At 56.0% G+C, this 22,579-nt stretch overlaps 8 protein-coding genes across 8 annotated transcripts; 5 read left to right on the top strand and 3 right to left on the bottom strand.

Annotated features, from left to right (window-relative positions):
- Positions 1-1,348: 1,348 nt before the first annotated feature.
- B0T15DRAFT_201377 (armadillo-type protein) lies at positions 1,349-5,370 on the bottom strand. The gene is made up of 5 exons (XM_062862578.1): positions 4,805-5,370; positions 4,525-4,744; positions 4,291-4,466; positions 1,732-4,235; positions 1,349-1,675 (listed from the first exon to the last, which is right to left on the bottom strand). The coding sequence occupies exons 1-5, from the start codon at positions 4,985-4,987 to the stop codon at positions 1,468-1,470; spliced, it is 3,291 nt and encodes a 1,096-aa protein (XP_062721332.1). The 5' UTR covers positions 4,988-5,370; the 3' UTR covers positions 1,349-1,467.
- Positions 5,371-5,497: 127 nt separating this feature from the next.
- Positions 5,498-6,342, top strand: B0T15DRAFT_201488 (uncharacterized protein). Its single transcript, XM_062862581.1, has 2 exons — positions 5,498-5,974; positions 6,106-6,342. The coding sequence occupies exons 1-2, from the start codon at positions 5,629-5,631 to the stop codon at positions 6,258-6,260; spliced, it is 501 nt and encodes a 166-aa protein (XP_062721333.1). The 5' UTR covers positions 5,498-5,628; the 3' UTR covers positions 6,261-6,342.
- On the top strand, positions 6,280-8,329 carry B0T15DRAFT_201495 (uncharacterized protein). The gene is made up of 3 exons (XM_062862582.1): positions 6,280-6,805; positions 6,866-7,353; positions 7,416-8,329. The coding sequence occupies exons 1-3, from the start codon at positions 6,425-6,427 to the stop codon at positions 8,125-8,127; spliced, it is 1,581 nt and encodes a 526-aa protein (XP_062721334.1). The 5' UTR covers positions 6,280-6,424; the 3' UTR covers positions 8,128-8,329.
- Positions 8,330-8,814: 485 nt separating this feature from the next.
- On the bottom strand, positions 8,815-11,051 carry B0T15DRAFT_201440 (inheritance of peroxisomes protein 1-domain-containing protein). Its single transcript, XM_062862580.1, has 2 exons — positions 10,620-11,051; positions 8,815-10,550 (listed from the first exon to the last, which is right to left on the bottom strand). The coding sequence occupies exons 1-2, from the start codon at positions 10,888-10,890 to the stop codon at positions 8,923-8,925; spliced, it is 1,899 nt and encodes a 632-aa protein (XP_062721335.1). The 5' UTR covers positions 10,891-11,051; the 3' UTR covers positions 8,815-8,922.
- Positions 11,052-11,817: 766 nt separating this feature from the next.
- Positions 11,818-13,136, top strand: B0T15DRAFT_396559 (uncharacterized protein; the record flags this gene model as incomplete). Its single annotated transcript, XM_062864845.1, has 4 exons — positions 11,818-11,932; positions 11,999-12,105; positions 12,163-12,888; positions 12,939-13,136. The coding sequence occupies 4 exons, from the start codon at positions 11,818-11,820 to the stop codon at positions 13,134-13,136; spliced, it is 1,146 nt and encodes a 381-aa protein (XP_062721336.1).
- Positions 13,137-13,454: 318 nt separating this feature from the next.
- B0T15DRAFT_555806 (Acetamidase/Formamidase) lies at positions 13,455-15,850 on the top strand (the record flags this gene model as incomplete). Its single annotated transcript, XM_062870403.1, has 10 exons — positions 13,455-13,911; positions 13,979-13,997; positions 14,048-14,105; positions 14,157-14,355; positions 14,438-14,469; positions 14,534-14,722; positions 14,799-14,902; positions 14,988-15,016; positions 15,116-15,386; positions 15,507-15,850. The coding sequence occupies exons 1-10, from the start codon at positions 13,837-13,839 to the stop codon at positions 15,848-15,850; spliced, it is 1,320 nt and encodes a 439-aa protein (XP_062721337.1). The 5' UTR covers positions 13,455-13,836.
- Positions 15,851-16,140: 290 nt separating this feature from the next.
- Positions 16,141-17,213, bottom strand: B0T15DRAFT_485152 (uncharacterized protein; the record flags this gene model as incomplete). Its single annotated transcript, XM_062866278.1, has 3 exons — positions 16,141-16,473; positions 16,532-16,755; positions 16,856-17,213. The coding sequence occupies 3 exons, from the start codon at positions 17,211-17,213 to the stop codon at positions 16,141-16,143; spliced, it is 915 nt and encodes a 304-aa protein (XP_062721338.1).
- A 968-nt stretch (positions 17,214-18,181) lies between these two features.
- On the top strand, positions 18,182-22,241 carry B0T15DRAFT_532734 (uncharacterized protein). The gene is made up of 5 exons (XM_062869326.1): positions 18,182-18,707; positions 18,777-18,879; positions 18,944-19,784; positions 19,850-20,409; positions 20,682-22,241. Exons 1-5 carry the CDS (start codon positions 18,313-18,315, stop codon positions 21,825-21,827), a joined length of 3,045 nt encoding a protein of 1,014 aa, XP_062721339.1. The 5' UTR covers positions 18,182-18,312; the 3' UTR covers positions 21,828-22,241.
- Positions 22,242-22,579: the final 338 nt, after the last annotated feature.

A 22,579-nucleotide genomic window follows, 5' to 3' on the forward strand; every position in this document is an offset into this window, starting at 1 on the left:
CATCTTCGCGGGTCATTAGCTGTCTTCGTTCCAGAGGGGAACGCTCGACCAAGCCAATAACAGTGCTAGTGTTCAACAACGAGGAGGAAGGACAGTCGCCATGGTGCCGAGGGCGAATCGGCACGATGCTCTGCACCTTCCGTCCCTGGAGTGCGCATAGGCAAGTTTATCAGACTGGCAGGGGGCAACGGACTGTTCTGGTCTCGCTGGACAAATACGGGGGTGCCAGGATTGTTGGATTGTTAACCTGGGCCCGCCGAAACTCAAGTTTTCATCCCGAGGGGCGGCGAGAGTCTGAATTGCGCGCGCCCGCCTTGAGCGTGTGCCTGACTATCTGTTTCTCACAGTTAGTCCCCTGATTGGCCCCGGAGCAGTTGCTGCGCGACAGAAACGGGGAGGGGGCGTTGGCCGTGTGCGAGCAACTGCAGTTGGACGACATAAGGATGAAACTGGGCAGGGACATTGCATTGCAGGATGCTAGCGGACAAAACGCGCAGAATGGCCAATCTCACCGAGTTCCTGTTCTTTGCAGGTGCTAGCTGTGCTGTGCTGTCGAGGTGCGGATAAGACAAGGAAGTGTGGCGGTTTCACGGGCAGGCGGAAGTCGAAGAGCACAAGATCGTCGTGGCCGGCCACGCTTGGGAGCACAGAGACACCAGATGCTGCCTATCAATTCGACAATGATATTGTGTGGTACCAATGCTGGCGGGAGGCCGCAGGTCTGAACTTTAAAGCGGGTAGCACAAATGGCATCCCCTGCTCTCTAGAATTCCGAGCAATTCAGGTATGGGAGATTTGACGTAAGTGTAGATCTCCACGACCCTGTCATTGGAACCCTGTCATCAGGAGCGGGGCAACAGCGGCGCCGTTGGCAAACTGGAACCGCCTCCCGTCAGGCAGGAATCCATCAGGAAGGTTCAACGTCTCTTAACAGATCCGGGCAGGTTACTATCGTGGATCTCTGCTCCGATTGTTAGTAGGGGTGGACACTCATACCTTGCGGAAGAATTGTGCACACGCCCCGCGTCTAATTCCAGAACTCGGTGCCGACCTCGGCAGTCAGCTGCTCTCGGTTCCCATTGGGCAAAGCGAGTGTGGCGTGGGAACGAACTCAATGGCTGAGCTTGGTCTCTTTAGATTGTTGATTGACCTTTTTGCTTTGTCATGATATGATTTTCGGACTATTCTCGCTCTTTTAGACTGCAAAATGGGTAGAAGCAATCGTCCCATCCGAATGTGCCGCCCCGCCTGGGCTGTTACCCCGAGGAGGCAACAAGAATGTTTTTGGTATCACGCTGCTCTCAGTTGCTGTATCCCCCGCCTCCCAACCAGTGACCGCTGATTGTCGCCGTGGCCCACCGTCTCCAAGTATGCCTGCAACTTCATCTGCTGGGCGGCTTTCCATATCCTAACATCCACCAACCGAGGCTCAAGCCTGCGCACATACCTTTCGCCGACGCAGCGGTCCTACGAAAAGTGCGCTCGGACGATGTTCTGTGCCTCCGGAGAGAATTGCTGCAACAACGGCGAGACGTCCGTGCTGGTACCTTCCACGAGCATCTTGGTGGCTGCCACGACGCGCGCAGCAGTCTGACCGCTCAGGGCTTCTGCCTCGAGAGCTTGCGCAACAAAGACGAATATCCGCGGGGCCTGCGACATGACCGCCGGGTGTTGCCTGCGCACGTGTCAGCTTTGTCCGGATGCAATTCAATAAGACACTCCGAGACTCACTTTGTAATGAGTTCTGCCAGGTATAGATATGCGTACGGCGCCGCCTCCTCATCGTTGGTGATCGGGAGCGTGTTGATCCATTCCGCAACGATCTGGTCAGGCTGGGCGACGGCGGCAGCATTGAAATGAAGGATTTTCGCAATGGCTGCGCATGCGTTTTCCGTCGCGTACACGTTGTCCTCGTTGCGCGCATCAGGAACCCGCATGACCTCAAAGAGGAACGGGACGGCTCCTCCCAAAAACGCCGACCAAGCTTCACCGCCGTGGCGAGCCGCTACGCCGATGCCGTAGGAGGCCGCTTGACGAATGGCGGGCGACGCATCTTGGCAGCCCTGCAGCAATGGCTGCGTAATATAGTTGGCATACTGACTGCTCTGAGGGCCACAGTACTCCAGGACATCATCCATGATGCACAATCCCCACTGCCGTTGCGTGGGATCGTCAGACTTGAGGAACCCTTGGTAAGTCGGGAGCAGGTGTTCCCAATGGCGAAGGAAGTTGACTCCGTGGTACTTGAAGACGCAGTGGAATGCCTTGTTCATGTCGGAGAGTAACGTCTGGTCGTCCTCAATAGCCATGAGCAGCTCTTCTTGTTCGTCTTCGGCGTCTTCCGCAGCCACGCCCCGCCGTTCATCCTCCCGCTGTGTAACACGGTCTTTGTAGTCCTCTAGCGTCGAGTTGACCCCCTCGATGAATCGGGCTAGGTGCGCGTCGGTAAGGCAGGGCCTAGCGATGACCTCGACCGACTCGTAGAAGCATTGGTACATCTCCGCGAGAGTGTCCACAGCGGGTTCTGCAGTGAGCACCTCCAGCAGTTTGTCGACAGTCTTGTTCCACAGACTTGCTAGTTGCTCAGACTGAGGTCCATATGCCTTCTTGACACAGCTAAGAAGCTGCGGGACAAGCTTGGCGGACACGAACCGGACGGGATCATGGAAAAAGAACGCTAGGCCGGGCAGAGCAATCTTGTCCATGATCTCGTCCGCGTGCGGAGCGAAATCCTCTTCAAGCACCTGTGCGTAGACGACGAGAAGCTCGATCGCCATGTGCTTGTCGTCCATCGAGCTGGTCTTGATGCCGATCGTCTTGCCACGGAGTGGTACCAGCTCCCAGCCGTCCTCTTGCTGGAACCTTTCGATCTGCTCGTCGTCATCGAGGAGTTGAATGTCGGCTTTCGCGCTCGCGAGCTCAAGCAGAGGCGGCATGACTTTTGGTAGGTAAGGAAGGAAAGCCTTGCCCATGACGCGGCACATTCGGCCCCAGCAATGCATCAAGTAGTTAGCTTGTGGGTCATCCGGATCCTGGACGCTATCTTGGATACTCGCCAGCAGCTGGACGAGCATCGCGGCATCTCCGCCAAGACGCTGAGCCCCGACAGCCAGCGCAATCAGCGTCGCACATTCCATTGCCTTTGCTCGGAGTAGCCGGTATTCCTTGTCGTTCTCGCGCCCGAGAACGCTCACAAGAAGGGGCATCAAAGTATCGTAGTACTTCGAAAACGCTTGCTCCGCCGCATCGGCAATCGTAGCAATCGTAGATAGGGCTTGCTCTTGGACATATCGCTTCTCGTTCTGGAGAAGCTGGTAGAGCGCACTCAGCAGCCCGTCAAGATAGGGTTCAAGGACGCTCTTTTCGGCCTCCTCGCAGAAGTTGACCAGAGCGGCGGCCGCGTGAGACTTGACCCTGGCTTCCGGTGAATCGAGAGCCGGAATGATGGCTGAGAGGACGGTGTCGTAATACTCCCTTTGCATTGTCGGCGCGAAATCTGTGCTCATCTGGCCCAGCGCATTGCAACCGGCCCACCGGACACGGGGGTGGGGGTCCTTAAGAGCAGGAACAACCAATTCGAGGACCTGCTTCAGTTCACCGATCATCTGGTCTCGGCAGCCCTCGGAAATGGCGGATATCGCCATGAGAGCGGCGTGCCGATCCCTCCAAGCAGGAGAGGACAGCATACGCGGCAGCCAGTTGAAGGTTGGTTGCAAGATGACCATACCGCCTAGTTTGTTGGCCAGGCGATCCATGCAGTGCTCACCGGCAACATGGTTTTGGTCACTCTCCGGGTCATCAAGGTCGTCGGCTGCGAGCCACTCGGCTGCATCATCGTCGTCTTCGCCCAAGTCCGTCATCAGGCTGAGGCATTGAGTAATCATGTCTGGGGTGTAATTAGGATCCTTTTTGCACATCGATGGCGCATAGTCGGCGAATGTGGCCATGAGCTCCAACGCGTTCTGCCGGCAGAGGTCGCTGAGCTCCTTGTCTTGGATCACCGATATGCAGAACTGGACGAGGACATTGAAAACTTGCTTGAACATCCGCGGCGCTCCCTCGGCGAGATCGATAAGCGCAACAAGAGCCTTGCTGAGGTCATCCGAGTCTTGAGAGTCCTTGATGGGGGGGAGGATGTTGAGCACCTCTGGGAGGAGGACGTGGTACTTGCTCTGATTCTTCTTGCTCAGACTGCGGAAGAAAGCCGCAAAGGCTTCCATGGCAGCGAGACGAACCTTCCAGTAGAGTCAGCGACCCCTGCCATCACAACTCCCAAGAAGCATTTCATACCGCGACTGAATCATCCTTGAAGGCCTGCGCGAATGCCTGGGCCACGGCATCCTCATGTTGTTTCTCGATGATACCTGGTGTCGTTGTGAACACACGGAAAGCGGTCTCTCGCTTGCCAGCATCCGGCGCCTGGCTGAGGGTGAACAAAATTTGAAGCAGCTCTGGCCACGAGTCACCTGAGAATATGTTAATGCCTGATTGCAGATGCTCCCGGGAACACAGTTGGCAACCCACTGTTGTCGTAATATTGTCTGGCGAGCTCAGCGACAGCATCGCTGATCTTGTTCCTTACGGTTTTGTCGCTTTCAGTAACCAGCGTTTCCAACAGCTTTCTGCGGATGAGGATGCCGTGTTCCTTGTCGAGAGACACAAACATGTCGACATTCTCCGAGCTGCCGACCTTTCGGGTCTTGGACGCTATCCGGCGAAAAATCACAGCCGCAAAGGAGCGCAACTAGTGGGCAAAGGTCAGCAGCAAGACAAGATCAGAGCGGGGGAAAGCTGAGCGACATACGGATGCGTCTGTCGAGTTCGCGATTTGTTCGGCCAGGCCCATCAAGAGCCACTCAGGCCGCTGACTGGTCCACTGGTTTTGGAGGACATCTTCAGCTTGGGATCGGATATTGTTATCGGGGGACTGGAGCTGATGGAGCAGCTGAGCCAGCTGGGCGTTGACCTCAGCCGGCAGGACCGACATCTTGACCAGGCGTTATGCTCGAACGGGAATCCGGGATACGTATAAGAGAATTGAGAGTCACGGCACCCCGGCGAGTAGTAAGCGTCGATCGAAGCGGGCTCTCAAGCTGTCGCGGCCTTCGGAAACTGTCTCTCAGCGCCCTTGCTATCCGAGACCAAGCCAGGCGGGGGAGTCAACTTCGGGCAGCGCCAAAATGAGCGGTCCGAGCGCTGATCCAATAGAACACGTTCGCAAGTGCTGAAGTCTGCCGCGCGGAGAGTTTTACGCCAGATAACGCGTCGGTCGCCGACAGTCGCAAAGGAAAAATAATCGTGGTGCCAGCGTGTTGAGGACAGGGAATGGGCTGCAGACAGGAAGGTTTGGAGGGGGAGCGAAAAAAGGGCAACCCCTGAATCTGATTGGTGTAAATGCTGGGTGGGGGAGGGGCAGCTCTCTTCTCGCACGGACACGATGGGTGCCGCTCGCGCTATGGCCATAAAAAGGGGGGCAGATCTACGTCTGGCTGTGTAAATCTGTTCCTGTTTTTTTTTGGACAGGGCGTTGCCGCCCCACGCTCTACATTGCTGGACACGACATGCATGGCTCTTCTCGCACCAGACATACACGTATAGGTATTTTTCGAATGTCGGAGCTTCCACCAGATGATGGTTCATAGTTCATCTGAATTCAGGACCTGGGAGTTGCACTGTGGATCCTGGTTTCCCGACCGCAGATCTCTTCGCCGGGAGCTTTGGTCGGAAGGAGGGATCCTATACCTCCTGCCAGCCCCAGAACAGAGAAGGTCATCGTACCTTACGCTGACTGAGACTTCACGAGTGAACCCAACACGAATTGCTTCCCTCACTGTCACCGTCACCATTCCGTGGGCCAGCTTGAGAGTTGCTTACCTCAGGGGCGTCTTATTATACGGAGGGCTTCGTACAGAGTTGTATATCCGTGGGAAGGGAGCGATAAGAAGTGGGATCCCCAGCGCATCTGATAAGAAGAGTGAGTGAGTGGGGCTCCTGCCGGCTGATCAATGGTCGGCTGGAGCTTGCTCCGAACTGCTGGATCTGGGTCGGATGCCGTCGACCACGGTGTTGCAAAGGTCCTGTGCTAAACTGCTGGCAATATTGCAGGCGTATTCGCACAAATCCTCCGTCGTGAACGGCTTCAGAAGCCGTTTTACCTTAATGTTGGGTCGTCCCATCGATCGTTAGGCTTCTTCTCCCGACCGAATATCTGCACCTGGGCAGACACCTCTCAGCTGTCGGGTGCAACCCCGCTCCGCTGAGCTCCGTCACTGCTCTGTCCAAGCACTTCCTCCCTTATTATTACCCGCCACCCACCTCCTCCGGAACATTGATTGTTGGAAACTGAGCAGAATCACGAGCAACCATCAACGCCGGAACAGGGTAGAGAATCCAGTTAGGACACACTCTACAAAAGCTGTCCGCCATGGACACAGCCGACTCCGCCGCGCGGGGCGTGACGGGGAACGCGGCGAGCAGCTCAAGCAGCTCGCTTGGTGCGGCGGCCGCATCACCCATAGAGAGGAGCAATTCCCAATCCAGTGCCCACAAACCTAGCCATATTGCTACGCACCGGCAAAGCTTCATCGAGAACCAGAGATTCCCTCCGGCGTCCCCTCGCAACCACCGACACCCGTCCTTTACACAGCAGGCACTTCAGGAGCTGATGAACCACCCGCCCTCCAGCAGACACCCAAACCCCCGATACGCAGGCAGAGACTGGAGAGATGTGGCTGTGGGAGAGCTCGCAGTGCCCGAGGATGTCAGGTGGGCCGATCTGGACTCGAGTGTCCAAGAAGCTACTATGGTGCGCTTAATCGAACCCTTGCCCGATTCCTCTTTAGTAGCTGACAAGCCGTACGGATAGCTTCTACTTAAGAACAACCCGATGAATGTTGTTCTTGTGCGCGAGTCGCCATCTTCCAAAACAGCAATTTCCACCTTCGACTACAGCGACTTAAATGCCTACCTGCTAGCAGTCGTGTCCGTTTTAATGCCCCCTGGTATAGTGCCGAGGCCAGATGAAGAACGCGTCTCTCTGTATGAGGAGATCTCGAAAAAGGCTCAAGCTCAAGAGGATATTCCACTGCGGGAGATCCAGCCGCTTCTCCGGAAGGAAGAGTTAGCAACTCTCCCTGCTGAGGTGACACTCGACAAGGCTATGGAGGCGCTCGGGAGTGGGATTCATCGAGCTCTGATCGTTAACCAGGCCGGGGAAGTGATCGGGGTTCTCAGTCAGCTGCGCCTCGTCGAGTTCTTTTGGAACGAAGCGGTCAACTTCCCCGCCATTGAAAGACTATACGGATGCCTTCTCCGGGATCTCCAGATTGGCACGCATCAGATCATTGCCATCAAGTGAGCAGAACCGAGGGTTGAATATGGGTCGTATGCTCCTTTTGCTAACATGCGTACTGCAGCCTTGATCGCCCTCTAACCGATGCGTTACTGTTAATGCACAATGAGGGGCTCACATCTGTGGCAGTTGTTGACCAGGGACTGAACGTTGTGGGCAATATCTCAACCGCCGATGTGAGGCATTTGACAACTGCAGCCAGCTTGCCTCTCCTCAAGAACTCGTGCATGAACTTTATCAGCGTCATCCTTTCAGAGCGGGGAATGGAACACGGCCGCGACTCGTTCCCAGTCTTCCACGTCAACCCCTACTCGACCCTTGGACACACAGTCGCGAAACTCGTAGCAACGAAGTCCCACCGCATGTGGGTGGTCGAGTCTGCGTCCCCATCGCCAAGCGCCCCAGCAACTCCCCTCCTCCAGCCGAGCCACCCGGTCGGACCTTCGCCCTCTTCATCAACAGTTGCAGTAGGCAGCTCCCCTCCATCCGCAACTGTTATCATTCCCCCGCCAACCAACGCACCGGCTCCGCAATCCCCGCTTGCCAACCAAACCTTCACAACCACCGTGATACCAAGTGGTCTGCCTGGGGCACACCTGTCAGGCCGCTTGACGGGCGTGGTGTCCATGACGGACATTCTGAATCTTTTCGCCAAGTCCAGCGGTCTGCGCCCTTCAGATCCGTCCGAGATACGGGCCAGGAGACGACGAAGCTCGAGCGCGTCGGTGCGGCCCAGTTTCGATGGCTCACGTGCTAGCATCGACTTAAGGAGATAAGAGGGAAGGGCGATTTTGCAGTTCGAACAAGGCGACCGTATCATGGAGTGCTATCGAGCCAACCTTCGCGCTTGAGGGTTTTGCGGGTGGGTATAATCGTATCTCATCTGCAACCGGGGACAGTTGCATTTATCAGTCACAGCATTGTTGGCTTGGGTTGAGTTTTGGGGTAGTTCTAAGACTGCTTGCCGTCTGATGCGGTTTTGCTGGGTATCCTATGTGACGAGGACGCCTGATACGTACAGTACTACTATTGAAAAGAGCGTGGCTCATAAGCAAGCTCACGCTGTGACATATTAGACTGAGATGGCTTATTATGACTGTTGGTGGATAACGGTGTGAAGCGGTATCATGGACTACAGCTATACGATTCAGGGGCTGCGACACGAATTGTAACAGATGCTTACTGGGGACTGCAAAACCGCAAGGGCGTATATAAATACATTACTTTCACATTCCCCCCTCGGCATGAACACTTAAGACGTTGAGTTTTATCCTTCGAGGCAAAATAGCCGCAGGATGGATATGGCTGTTCCCTATCCATCGTATCCCACCAAGACACAGGTATCGCACAGTACATAATACATCAAACACCCAGCTACAGATATGCAGCTGGCTGTCCTTCCTTCATCGGAGTCTAACTTGGCTGTATTGCTTCAGGCAAGGTGCCACTTGCCGCAGCAATCAAGACACAGCCCGAGGAACAACCAGGCTCGTCCACGGCTCCACAGCGGGCACCGGGAGACGGGTCAGAGTCCCCCTTGAGGGGAACCAAAGGAAGAACAAGGATCGCTCCTAGTCGACACCCCATTCGGTATCGGGCTCATTCCCTTGTTCTCGGCCTTGGCCGCCGTCCGTCTCGCCATCGGTTGTCGCCCCGCTTCCTTCCCCTTTCCGGCCCGGTGATGGCGAATTTTCCCGGGACTTAGGCCTATCCAACGGCCCGACCTCCTCCTCCTCCTCTGGTTCATCCTCCTCATCACTGCTCTCAGGAAAAGCGCCCACCATTCTCATCTTCCCGCCGCTCCCTTTCAGCCACCAGTCGTCGTTATGGACGCCCTTCCTCCAGCCTGAGTTCTCGACTGCAGTACTCGGTCCGATCGCACGAGAACGAGACTGCACGCTCACATCCTCGTCGTCACTCCAGTCCCAAGTAACGCTAACCCTCTCGCCCCCTTCCCCGGTGCCAAACACCAAGCCCCTCCACTCGCCCGCGGTAATCCGGGCCGCGACCCTCAGCATGATGCGGATGAGGTGTGACGGTGGTGACATGAGAATTTCACATGTTTTGTGGATGACTGTTATCGGTAAGCGGCGAACGGCTGCTAGTGCCCCGGTACTTGTAGCCGTGCCTGTGCTTGGGCTGGGGGCGGCGGAGGCGCGACGAGGGGCGAGGAGGTCGGCGGCGGCAGGGAAAGGGGATATGGAACGTGGCGTTCGAGAGATACTGCTCGATGTTGTGGCGCGGCGCGTTAGCGGGCGCCGGCGGACGGGTGTGGACGGTGATGTGGACGGTGATGTGGTAGGGGGCGAGTGGGTTCTGGTGAGGTTCGGTGTCTGCGAGGGTTCTGGGGTTTCAGAGTGGTCATGTTCATGTTCGGAATGATCGGGGCCGGCCGTTTCGTGTGCATATTGCACTCCAGGTTGCGGCGATAAACTTCGCGGCGACCCCGGCGTTGACAAAGGAGGTGATGGCGGGAGAGGGGTAGAAAGCCACGATTCCGGGCCGTGGAAGGACTCTCTCGATTCCGTGGGAGACTTGAATTTGGGAACCTCAACTGGCATGTCGGCCTGGCCTGGCTCCCTGACCTTTGGAAGAGGAAGGGAAATCAGAGGGACTTGCTGTGGAGGAGCCGATGACTTTTGTGTCGGAGGATCGGCATCGCGCGGGTTCATGTTGGGCCGGTCGCTCTGTTCTAACGCTTGCTCCTCTGTAGGCGGCTCTAGCATCTTAGTCTGCCCCCTCAGGTCCCTTCTAACATCTGCTGCTGCCCTTAGATCCGCTGCCCATATCGAACCCCTCGGCGTCCCCTCGTGCAGCCGCGCAATTTCAACCGGGGTGACTGGCGTCAAGGGAAAGGACGTGCTAGATCTCCGGACCGGGGTCCAGGGCCGTCTTTTGACCGGTGTTTGTGGACGCCTTGGGAGCTCCACGGTAAACGATCGTTTGAACGGACACTCGGTCTTCTCGAACTGCAAGATCATATCAAAGACTTCCCGAAGCTGCTGAGCCCGGCGCACATCTTCTTGCTCCTCGACTGGGACTTCAATCCGCCAATACTGGGGTCGCCGGATTTGCAAGACAAACTTGCTGGATTCTTCGTCGACGCACCAGGCTTGGCTCTTCGGGAGGATCGGTTGGAGGGCGGAACCGCAATTAAGGAAAGCTACGGATCCGGGCGCGCGATAGATCCTGAAGGGGCCTATTACACCAATGATTAGAAATACTGCTCAGCCTCCTAGCATACCAAGAGAAACCCAAACAGACGCACCGACTGCAATTGTCCGCTCTAGCTGGGTAGACCAAGGAAGCGACCCCGGCTCAATGTCCGGCTCGGCTGCTACCGGCGGATCAACAGAGAGAGAGCGAGAACCCGCTGTAAAAGAGATGATCTTGACATTTGGATGGTCGTAAAGCGTGTCAACCAAACTCCCGGCAGAATGCGGAGACGCGGCCGGCTGCGGGGTCGACGGCCGTACTGGCGCCGTGAAGACGCGGCGCGGCGTGGTGAAGGTAGAGCTGCGTGGTCTTGCGCCCTCCATTCTGTGATTCACTATAGGTGGTAAAACATCGCAAGGTGCAGGGAGGGACAACTGTGGTGTAGGACGCAATCCGAGGGGAAGCGCCAGTCGGGATAAAGAGGCCCAGACTTCGTGATGTACCGGTTCGGTCCCCGTGGCCGGTGTCCGGGGCGCCGTCTCAGGGTGGAACGATGCACGAGTCAATCGGCAGATATGACAGAGCAATCCCCGCAGGAGCGAAACAGCTCGGGTCTCCGATAGGTACTGAAGATGTAGGTAAGCGCCGATGACAGTAGCAACGAGCGAGTGCAGTTCAGAGAAGGATGCCAGTCTGACAAGCCGGCTCAATTGGAAATCCTTGTCTCCCTCTTCCCCCTAGCCTGCTGCCAGACGCAGATCCCACTTGAGTGGGAGCCCCACCTGGATTCTATTCGGGTCAAACCAGACGAGCGAAAACAAGAGCATCGATCGAGGTGCTCGTTCAACTCGGTTGTAAATGGAATTGATGTCCGATATACCACCCTATGGAACACCTCTCTCTTAATCCTGTAACTACACTATAGCAGAGGCTCCTCCACTAGCACTCACCCTCATGCTGTGCACGAGTGGGATCGACGAAGTGCAGCAGAGGCTGCTGCAAGTTAATGCATTACATGCTGCAAGGGACAACTTCGCAAGGAGATTACCCAGTCGTTGAGGTACCCAGCTAACTTGGTGTAACTGGCTGGTGTATGAGCGAAAGAGCATCGACCTCTTGCTTCCTCGAACTTCAAATCAACAAGCGTGCCAAGAAATACAAGTGGGGCGGGCATGGCCATGTCCCTGGCGCTGACATCATCGTCGAATAAGTTCCTACATACGGTAAGCATCGTGATTGTTTTAGTGTTCTCGACAGCATCCCACAAGCCCGAATCATTGCGTCCAACCCAACCCAAGACGACAGCAACCATGTCAGCCGATCAGCTACCGCACTTAGATAAGGTCAAGCTAAAAAAGAAGTTCGACATCTCACATTTTGATCTCAATGCAATCATTCGTGGCATCCAGCTAACGCTAGTCGGCGGTAAGAAGCCCCAATTCTTGTCTCTAGCACTTATTGGCGAGCTCCGGCACTAACGTCTCATCGCAGCCCATCGAGCGCTTCAAAATCCGGAGATATTCACCTCCGAGCATTACAAGCAGGCAGCAGTCGCCGTCGCCGCCGGCATTGTCATCCGGCTCTTGATATCCTTCCCAGTTCGTCCCTCTATCCTGGCCAAACTACCATACTCACCCCTGACATGAGTACCTTAGATCATCGGTATCAAACTCCTGCTATGGATCCTGTCCTTCTTTGTATCCCTCGACCGCGTGACCTGGGACGACACGCTGGTCAACAGTCTCAGCTTCATCGAGGACCACGTGCTGCAAGCCCCGCTCTTCCTCATGGGGCTCATGCGCTATGTCACGCCCGCGCTCGATGATTTGTTCATGGCCTCCCTTCGCTGGGTCGACCAGACGTACGTCGCGAAACACAAGCACGACCCGGACCCGTCCCAGCTGCGCGCCATGTACTACCCACAGCTGCGCCTGTACCGCCCCACGGACGGCCGCACCCACTCATCGAGCACCGCCGAGTCCATTACCATGTTCTTGTACCGGTTTGCGCGCAAGGGGGCTATCTCGCTGGCTATCTACGGGGCTTCGTATCTACCTCTCGTCGGCAAACTCGTGCTGCCGGCGGCCAGCTTTTGGACCTTCAAGCGAGCTGTTGGGCTGGGACCGGCGAGCATGATTTTCGGGACCGGGGTGCTACTGCCGCGGCGGTATCTGGTGATCTTCCTGCAGAGTTATTTTGCGTCGAGGAGCCTGGTGAGGGAGCTGCTGGAGCCGTATTTTGCGCGGATCAAGTTCACCAGCGAAGAGAAGAGGAAGTGGTTCCGCAGCCGGGAGGGACTGCTGTTCGGGTTTGGAATTGGATTTTATGTCCTGTTGAGGGTTCCATTGCTAGGGGTGTTGATTTATGGTATCGCTGAGGCGGTATGTTGCCCTTTCCAACAAGGAGAGGAATCCGGCTGACGAGCAAACAGAGTACTGCGTATCTCATCACCAAGATCTCCGATCCGCCACCGCCGCCGTCCGAGAGCCAGGGGTTCGCGGCGAGCCAGACCGAATGGAGGAACAAGCAGAAGTTCCTCAGTCTGTCGCTAGGGAACCTCGATGCCCTCCACGAAAAGCCGTCGCCGTACTCAGAGGTTGATCCTCATCCTGCCACGCCACGACAGTAAGAAGTCGGCTCGGAAACGGCTTTCCACGGGTTTCTCCAATGGGACGGTAGACATGGTGACGGCATGGGTTAGAGCGGAAGGGCGAGCGCGGGTTACGGGCGACCAATGGCCCGGTGGGCTTCAAGATAACTTTCCACGTCTTCCCAACGGTGGATCCGTCAGGTATGAAAACCAGCGCCTGCATAAGCGATCTTAAGGTCAAATTCTTCCCTGACTCCGAAGAGATCGCCGGATCCGAAATGGAACCGGCGCTCTGCGGTCCACAAAGCGTATCCGTATCTTATCGTGCCTGTGATGGAACCTGGGTGCAGCTCCGCGGGTGAAGTCGTAATACCCGTCAGTGTCACCATGTGTTATCACTCGGCGCTGATAAGCGTGTAAGCCGGCCCTTGACGATAGCCGTCGCCTCACCTCAAGGAATCTACACAAGTCAATTGATAGTGTCTGACTTAAGGAATTACGTCTTTGATCGACTGATTGGGGCTAATGCATGTCCTGTCCCAGGAAAAGGGGTGCGGGGTAGTCTTGGATGGTTGGGAGGCCGGATGATCGGACGGGAACTAGAACGAGGTATAAGAGGCATGGTTCCCAGTGGAAGTTGTATGTCTGGATGTATCCTGTCTTGATCATTCCGGTAACAGTACCAGGTATTATTGCGATTCACCTCACTTCAAAGGTCACACTGCAGTAGCGAGACACAATGGGCAAGTCGGCTATCCGGACGGTCTGCAAAGTTGACCTTGACAAGCCTGCTTCGGAGCAGCCCCATCTTCACGTCGGTGACTGACTCGGTTGACACATATGAAGAAGCTCCATCGGTATCTGTGCTGACTGCTTTGCAGAACAGATGGCATCCCGACAGTGGGTAAATTGTTTATAGCATACCCGTTAATATGCTAAAAAATATACAGTTCCCTTCGCGGCGACCATAAAGGATGGCGAGACTGTGAAGATCGAGTGTCTTGACTGGTATGTGCCCCCGGGAGAGAGTGATCAGGAGTTTGACTCTCATAATGGCAGGACTGGCGGTCAAATCAAGAACGACGACTGTGCCGACGATATCAAGAACGTCAACCTTACGAAAGTCCACTACCTCTCTGGGCCATTCGAGATTGAGGGTGCGGCCCCGGGTGATCTGCTCCTCGTCGAGATCATGGACGTCCAGCCGTTCCAGGACCAGCCGTGGGGCTTCACTGGGGTGTTCGACAGGCGCAACGGTGTATGTTCCCTTCTGCCTGCGGCTGTCCCTAAAACATGCAGCAAGCAGCGGATGCTGACTGGAGATACACACCGTGACCTAGGGTGGGTTCCTAGATGAGATCTACCCCTCGGCGTATGTCTCCCCTACTTGGTTGTTTTACGACAGTGCGTGAACTCAACCCTGCCCTACGACCTAGTGCCAAAGCGATCTGGGACTTCGAAGGCATTTATTGCACGAGCCGCCACATCCCCCACGTCAAGTTTGCCGGGCTCATCCACCCGGGCATTCTGGGTTGCGCCCCGTCTGCCGAGGTCCTCGCGCAGTGGAATACGCGTGAGGCCGAGCTGATTGCGGCAAACAAGCTCGACCGCGATGTCGCTCATCCGTGGGTTACCCCCAGCCCCCTTCCTGAGATGCCGCGCCGCTCCGCCTGACTGATTCCGTGTGTCGGGTTGCGGCAGACCCCAACCCCTCAGTGTCCACGCCGGGAGTGCAGGCGCGAACTTGACGGAGAAGGTTGGCCGGGAGGGTGCAAGGACTATTCCTGGCCGTCCGGAACACGGAGGTGTGTACACACACTCTCTCTCCCCCACTTGCCGCTTTCCGGGAGCAGAGCCGAGCCCAAGCTGACGCAACCCCGGGGGGATCAGGGAACTGTGATATCAAAAACCTCTCCCGCGTAAGCCACCCCCTTTCCTTTTTTTTTTCCTTTCTTTTTTCTTTTTGGCTGCCGAAACAGCAACACCAGGTTGCTAACCACAAGATGGTGGCCGACCAGGGCTCCAAGGTATACCTACCCGTCCACGTACCGGGCGCCAAGTTCTCGGTCGGCGACCTTCACTTCTCGCAAGGCGACGGCGAGATCTCGTTCTGCGGTGCCATCGAGATGGCGGGTGTCATCACCATCAACTTCACCGTCATCAAGAACGGCATGGCCGACCTGGCTCTGAAAAGCCCCGTCTACATTCCCGGCCCCGTCGAGCCCCAGTTTGGGCCGGGACGGTATATCTACTTCGAAGGCTTCTCGGTTGACGAGCACGGGAAACAGCGTATGATCTCTCAATTCCCCTGACTTAGCCTCTTCAAATTTTCTTTTCTTTCTTTTGTCTTTTTCTTCTTAAATATCGATGACTGATGTGCCGCCCCACTTACACGGTGCGTCGTCGTAGACTACATGGACGTGACAGTCGCCTACCGCCAGACGACGCTCCGCTGCATCGAGTACCTCCGGCGTTTTGGATACTCAGACTACCAGATCTACCTGCTGCTGTCCTGCGCGCCGATCCAGGGGCATGTGGCGGGGATTGTGGATGTTCCAAATGCGTGCACCACGCTGGGGCTGCCGATGGATATCTTTGGCTTTGACATCTCGCCTCAGGCAGCGGCCGGAGTGAAGAAGATGGATATGGGACGCTGCGCGTTTGAGACGGGCCGGACGGAAGGGGTGGTCTGTCGGGACGGCGGGAGGAATAGTCAGGTTAGTTTTGGAGGGGGTTTGACATACAAGGTGTAGCGGCGGATTGGAGATGACAGGCTTATGGGATGCTTGGCTTCCATGGCTGGCTCCTGCCACGGATGTACAGTAGATGGCATTGTGCGCTTGGAGGGTAGCTGGGGATGCCACTTCTCTTCTCTTCCGAATGTGATATAGCATGACGTCTTAAACTGCATACGCCCCTGTCTCGCTACGTGGCGCCGATGGTGTCAGATCTATTTGTCGCTAATGATAGCCAGAATCATCCGCACAACGAAGTTGAACCTTCCAAACCAGCATAATGCTTGTCTCACTGCTGCGGTCCTCCCTTAATCTGTGATCTGCATCTCCCCGAACTGATTGTGGCCCGTTTCTGTCTCGTGCTTCGCCGCATCTCGCGTCCCCTGGCCAATCCAGTTGCAGACCTGACACTTGATCACAAAGTCGGTCGTGTCAGTGTAGTAGTGGAGACGTTGCAGCTGCTGGGCAAGTTGCCGCGCCTTTTCCAGAACCTCCTCGTCGTCGGTCGACCACTTCGTCACATCCACCTCAACCGGGTAGCTCAGGTCCATACAGAATGCTATTCGGTCGTAGTGTATCCCTGAGTACAGAATGATGACGCGGGTGGATTTTCCTTCGCCGAAGCGGTCCACGCGAAGAGACTGGGTGTGGAGAGTCAGGTGATGCTAAGGGAGAGGACTATGCCGTGAGGAGGCTCACCTTGACGTCGATGGAGCTGATTTCTAGGTTGTAGATGTCTGACAGAATAGATAGTTCAATGGCACCGCCCCAAGTATCCATCCGCCTCATTTTAGTCGTGTAGCGCTGGGGATCTTCGCCGAGGATGGCCTGATTGTACTCGTTGGGGTGGTTTAGGATGTAGTCAGCCACCTGGTTCCTGAGTGTCCTAGATGGATTGTCTAGGCCAATGGCGCCCCCGACAGCTGTGAACATGCAGCTGTTGTCGTCAGGCATGACGCGAAGCACTAGACGACAAAGACGTTGTTAGTTGGCTTCTTCACCTCCGCAGCATGCCAAACACACCCATATAGCCGCCCCTCTCTTCCCATTGAAGAGACGTCTCATCGGGTTCGATTCCCTTTGGCGTGAACGGTTTGGGTTTCGGCTCCGCGGATGCAGGTTGTAACGCAGGTGTCGGGGGTGACGGATCGACAGAGGCCACGACAATCGTCTCTCCCCGGAGGTTCAGCTCCTTTACGGGTGTACCCTGCAATGCCGGGCTGATATCTAGGCTCTTAAGGGGGTACCCATATTTGAGGGAAAAGTTGGCGAGCTCGGTCTTGGTCTTGATAAGCTCCACAAGAGCGCTGAGCGGAGAGTCGTCATCGATCTGGATCCGTGACTGGCCGTTCGGAGCACGAAGGCTTATTTGAATCAGCATCTCGGTAAGACAGTTTATCGCCTAGTGTCGAAGTCTAAGTAAACCTAAGCGTGTTGCGTGTGGGGTTTTGAGTTTTCGACTGTGTGAGAGCTGAGCCAGTGAGAAGAGAACCTGGATTCAGTCAACAACTGAGTGACTCTGTATGTACTGCATGCAGAATCGGATGTGAATGTATGTGATATACGTGAACAAAGTGTGTAGAGTTAAGCTGTAGATAAGACGCCAACACAGGGCGCCTGGCTGGCATGAAACAACCTGAAGCTTACCAGGTAACTATGATATGTGCTCTTGATATATGATGTGACCGCAGTTTTGACCAGCGATAGTGTCAGGTCGTTTGCTCAGCGCAAATATGACTTATCAAACAAGAGCAGTGCAAACTGTGTATGAGGCTCAAATGCCGTGGAGGAACGTTACCAGCCGCGGTTCCTTGCACACAAGTGAATGCCGAGCTGCAAATTGAGCAGACTGATGAGTGACAGATTGGATCCAACCTGCTAAATCTGGGACTTCGGCAGCGGGAATTTAAATGTCACAAACCGTGGGGTTGCTGTTAGCGAGTAACGTTGTTTGTGAGAGCCTTGTGTCGTGTCTCAGTAGAGGATAGGTACTTCCGGATGAAGCGCTTAAAGCAAGAGCGACGGGAAGATGTGAAGATCTTGCAACCAGCGCTGAAAACTAGCGTTGCCTATCCCAGGGGCAAGACGGAGGATGTCGTCCTCCTCGTGATCTGTGCCTTACTGCTGACCAATGTGGAAGAGAAAGGAGCGGAAACAAAAAGTCGCTAACTAACATGATTGCCGCGATGTGGATCTGACTCCGGTAGAGGGCGCTTTGACCAGCATTCCCACCCTGGCACGCCTGGATCGGCAGAGCCGCTGCCGCTAAGCACTTATCGGGGCTTTAGCGCGTTACCGGATAACAGCCCAGAAGCTTGAGACTCGTTTACTGGCCAGACTCGCGCTGAAGTCTAAACATCTCCAGGCTGCTGCACGCACCTCTGTCGTTGAAGCTTCGAAAAGTTTGGTGCTGACTCGGCTGGTCGGTTGAATTACCCTCTTTGCGCCTGGCGACTTGCAAGCTTGCCGCCTGTGCCGCGATGCCGACTCTGCGCGAACGGCCCAGCAGAGGCGAGCTATCGCCTGCCAAGAAGGCATCGCAGAACTCCCCGACCGCGACGAGGTCGACTCCAAGGAAACGGCGAACCAGCATGCCCAGCGACGCGATTGAGGTGCGCGAGTCTATTGAGGCTAAGGGTGACGTCGACGACGATGTTGAAATGGAGGACGCGGACAGTCCGCCGCGTACGGAGAATAAAGATGGCGCCACTGACGCCGATGGAGACGCGGATGCCGACGCGGATGCCGACGCAGAGGGCGAGCCGGACGACAGCACTGAACAGCCGCGGCAAGAGGACGACTGGCGAAACCTACTGCAGCTCATCAAGGACACGTCCGAGTATCTGTGCCGCTACACAATTAAAGTGGATGGAGAGTGAGTTTCGGCCCCCCTACTTTTGGTGTTCCTTTGCTATGCGCCAGGATGCTGATTGGTCGCTCTCAGGGACCATGAAATCGCGGCGGGATTCCAGCGCCTCGTGAACAAGCGCAGTCTCCCCGACTATTTTGAGGTTATCAAGGAGCCAATGGCTTTCAGCACCATTCGTGTGAGTCAATTTCACCAACAGCTCATGCTGCGAAGGGCACAGACTGACCTAGAGTGCTGTGTAGGCTAAGCTTGGCAAGAAGTCTTACACAAAGTTCAACGAGTTTGTGTGTGATGTGACCCGCATATGCCACAATGCGCAGGTCTATAACAGGCCATCTGCGCCTATCTTCTCTGATGCGGGCCGCTTGCTGGAAGTGTTCAAGGAGAAGCTCGCCGAGATGGTGAAGGAGGGCACCATCACTGCCGAAGATGCTCTGATTCCCGACTTAGGACCTTTGCCTGAATTCGAAGACTCGCCACCTCCCGAAGCCGATGAGGAAGAGGCAGACGAGGATGACGATGAAGAGGACGAGGACGAGGAGGATGAGGATTCCGACGAAGAGGGCGGTCGCCGCCGCGGAGGGAGGCGCCGCCGACAGTCAGGAGTCCGGAAGGGCGGTGACGAGGGCGATGACGCCCACAAGAAGCGCGGTAGACCGCCTAAGGTATTCACCCCGCTGGAAGCTCGGATCCAGGCAATTCTTAAGGGCCTGCGCCGCTTCAAGAACGAGAACGGACAGCTACGTATCCACAACTTCGAAAAGCTCCCTGACAAGGCGGAGCTGCCGGATTACTATGCCGCCATCCGGAACCCCATTTCGCTAGAGATCATCAAAAAGAAGCATAAACGCAAGAAGTACCAGACTGTCGACCAGGCCCTCCAAGACTTGGAGCTCATGTTCGACAATGCCAAGCAGTTCAATGAGGAGGGTAGCCAGGTACATCGGGATGCAGTGGAGCTGGCCAGACAGGCGCGGCTCCTTGCCGAACAGGAGAAAGCAAAGCCTGACGACAACTTCCGTGGCGAGGATGGGAAGCTTCCCCTGGCCAGCATCGAGCACCGGGGGGAGACCTGGAGGGTCGGTGAGTACACGAGGCTGAGAATACCGCATACCGCCTTTGTAGCGCTTCGACTGACCTCTTTGCAGGCGACTGGGTCCATATTCGCAATCCCAATGACCTGTCGAAACCAATCGTCGCCCAGATCTACCGCACTTGGTCAGATGCGTCAGGGCAAAAATGGGTAAATGCCTGCTGGTATTACCGCCCGGAGCAGACAGTCCACCGCTTCGACAAACACTTTTATGAAAACGAGGTGGTCAAGACAGGCCAGTACCGCGACCACCGCATCGAGGACGTAGAGGACCGTTGCTTCGTCATGTTCATCACGCGCTATCCAAGGGGCCGACCGCGCGGATTACCGGCCGACAAGACAGTGTACGTGTGTGAGGCGCGCTACAACGAGGAGAAGTTCAAGTTCAACAAGATCAAGACTTGGACGAGCTGCCTGCCCGACGAGGTACGGGAGAAGGACTATGAGATGGACCTCTTCGATGTGCCTCGAAATCTGAAGAAGGTGCCGAGTCCCATCAAGCATCTGCTGCAGGCGGATGCCAAAGAGACGGATGACCCGCCGAAGCCTACCTGGAGGAGCCCCAACGCACCGCCCTTGATCGGAGCGGTGCACCGCCGTCCTCGAGAGCCAAATGTAAGTTCCCAGTATCCCTGCTCTTCTTCCTCTTGCGTCTCTCTCTTTTGTTTTCGTCGTTCGGAGGAGTCTGTGCCCAGCCTTCTCAAACTGCGCGTCGTCTGATAAAGGCAAGGCTCCTGAGCCCAGAAAGGGTCAGCTTCTAAAGCTTATCTGCTCTCTGTTGTATCTCCCTACATTCCGCATTGGCTTGCATGGCGTAACACTTCCGTCCGGAATTCAACGATCTTTCGTTGCTTCTCAATGAAATGCATAAGCTCACCGACATGCAGGACTCTCCTCCTCCCGAACCCAATCCGCTGCCCGCAGCGGTCGCACCTGTGCCGCTTGCCATCGCACCTACACAGGTTCCCATTAAAGCGAACGTCGGTACTTCCGGAACATTGACTTATCAACATCCCGCGGTCGTCGCTGCCCCGCATGTTGCCTCGCCATCCCATTTCCAGATGCAGCACTTCCAGCCACGACCGGTTCCACAGCCGATTCCTCAACAGGCACCGGCCCATCTCCAACCCCAACCGCAGCCGATGGCAATGCATGTGCCGCATCCTGGGATGCCGCAGATGCAGCCAAGCCCGCATTACCCACCCCAGGCGTATCCACCACAATACAGCGTGCAGCCCCAGATGGCTCCACAGCCAATTCCATATCAAACTCCGGCCCACATCGCGCCAGCTTTTGACCAGCATCATCGACCGGTGCACCACGCACCCTCCCCCATGACGTCTTCTCGCCAGCCGATGGCGCCCGTGCCGGGAATAGGAAATATCCCGCATGCCAGCGCTCATCCCAGCCACGTCTACAATGTCCCCCGCGCGCCTGAGGTCTACACTCTACCCGACAACGTCGACGCCGCCATCCCGCAGGAGGTGCGCGAGCGATTCCAGCGCGACGAGAATGGCCGTGTCCTCTTCTTCACGGCGCCTCCGCTTAACCGCCCCAACAGCGGCGTCGCGGAGCCATACGCCGGCTTAGGTCACAGCGTCCACTACTCGGCCAGGATCAAGAAGATCCGCGAGGAACGCGACCGTAAGCGCAAGGAGCGCGACGAAGCCCTCGCCCGCGAGCAAGAGGCGAACAAGAGGCTTTCTCCATCGGCCGAGGAGGCCGCTCAGCGCCAGGCCGAGGCCGAGCAGAAGAGCCAAGCAGAGATGCTCGAGAAGGTCCTCCTTGGGCTCGCAGCCGAGATCGATCACGGCACCAAGGTGCTCAAGGAGCAGATTGGTGGGTTCGAGAGTTGGAGAGCCATGATGCGGGAGGCCCAAGAGGAGACCAAGGGCCTGAAAGATACAGAGATACGCCGCAAGAATCTGCAGTGGTTCTACGACGACCTGCTGCGGCGCGGAGAGATCACGGAGCAGCAGAAGCGCGAGTACGAGGATACTTTCATCCACAGGAAGCATCTTGAGCAGAAGTGAGGGGTAGGTTATGCGTCCTCTACCCTCACGCCATCTTCTGGTGTGTAACACACGTGTACTGTTTTCAGCTCATTCGGGTTGGACCGGGTGTTTAGATTTGGAGTTACTGCGAGTTGGTCTGGGAAAAGGGGGACTCGGACATCAGGGATGGGGATACCCCTTTGTGCGCGGACTCTTTGCGGACTTGGGGAGGATTACAATGTTCAGCTGTTGGAATATCGCCGTCCCCGTGTTGTTACGGGACGGAGTAGGTGTACAATACTTCTCCACGTGGTGTCCTTTTACACATTGAGTAAATGAACTGAATGAAGCCAATGGCTCTTCCTACCGTTTAGTCGCGCTGCCGTGTCGTCTCTCGGCAGATTCTTCTGTGATTTCGTCCCGAATCAAGCCAGTCAGCCATAACAATGGGACGGTGTCCACTGACAACCGATCCGTTTGGCTTGGAGGAACAGCATGCCTGATCGCCATTACTGTCCGTTTACTGGTACTCTCGCGTTTGAATCCCATCAAAGTCGGATCTGCGCAGAGAGGAACTCCAATCTCCTTCTTGACCTCCTACGCAGTGTGATCGATGGCCGCGGGCCATCGGTTCTTGGGAGACTTGGTGGGTCAAGGGCCATCCAAGGACACATCAGAACACCGCTTCAACAAAGATTTGAGATCCAAAACATATAGGCCTACCATACCGGCCGAAGCACCTATGGTAATAAGGCCTCAAGGACGCTTTTCAGGTTGGAAGTCCCTCTTCG

Source organism: Chaetomium strumarium (assembly GCF_033439665.1).
Source record: "Chaetomium strumarium strain CBS 333.67 chromosome Unknown B0T15scaffold_4, whole genome shotgun sequence".
Lineage (NCBI taxonomy): Eukaryota > Fungi > Ascomycota > Sordariomycetes > Sordariales > Chaetomiaceae > Chaetomium > Chaetomium strumarium.

Coding starts and splice junctions, on each gene's coding strand:
- B0T15DRAFT_201377 (XM_062862578.1), bottom strand. CDS start 4,987: ATGTCGGTCCTGCCGGCTGAGGTCAACGCCCAGCTGGCTCAGCTGCTC. Junction 4,467..4,524: donor CAGACAATATTACGACAACA/GTGGGTTGCCAA, acceptor ACATATTCTCAG/GTGACTCGTGGCCAGAGCTG. Junction 1,676..1,731: donor CTGGCAGAACTCATTACAAA/GTGAGTCTCGGA, acceptor ACACGTGCGCAG/GCAACACCCGGCGGTCATGT.
- B0T15DRAFT_201495 (XM_062862582.1), top strand. CDS start 6,425: ATGGACACAGCCGACTCCGCCGCGCGGGGCGTGACGGGGAACGCGGCG. Junction 6,806..6,865: donor GTGTCCAAGAAGCTACTATG/GTGCGCTTAATC, acceptor CCGTACGGATAG/CTTCTACTTAAGAACAACCC. Junction 7,354..7,415: donor CATCAGATCATTGCCATCAA/GTGAGCAGAACC, acceptor TGCGTACTGCAG/CCTTGATCGCCCTCTAACCG.
- B0T15DRAFT_532734 (XM_062869326.1), top strand. CDS start 18,313: ATGCCGACTCTGCGCGAACGGCCCAGCAGAGGCGAGCTATCGCCTGCC. Junction 18,880..18,943: donor TGGCTTTCAGCACCATTCGT/GTGAGTCAATTT, acceptor AGTGCTGTGTAG/GCTAAGCTTGGCAAGAAGTC. Junction 20,410..20,681: donor GCCGTCCTCGAGAGCCAAAT/GTAAGTTCCCAG, acceptor ACCGACATGCAG/GACTCTCCTCCTCCCGAACC.
- B0T15DRAFT_201440 (XM_062862580.1), bottom strand. CDS start 10,890: ATGGAGGGCGCAAGACCACGCAGCTCTACCTTCACCACGCCGCGCCGC. Junction 10,551..10,619: donor AGAGCGGACAATTGCAGTCG/GTGCGTCTGTTT, acceptor TTGGTGTAATAG/GCCCCTTCAGGATCTATCGC.
- B0T15DRAFT_201488 (XM_062862581.1), top strand. CDS start 5,629: ATGATGGTTCATAGTTCATCTGAATTCAGGACCTGGGAGTTGCACTGT. Junction 5,975..6,105: donor CAGCGCATCTGATAAGAAGA/GTGAGTGAGTGG, acceptor GCAATATTGCAG/GCGTATTCGCACAAATCCTC.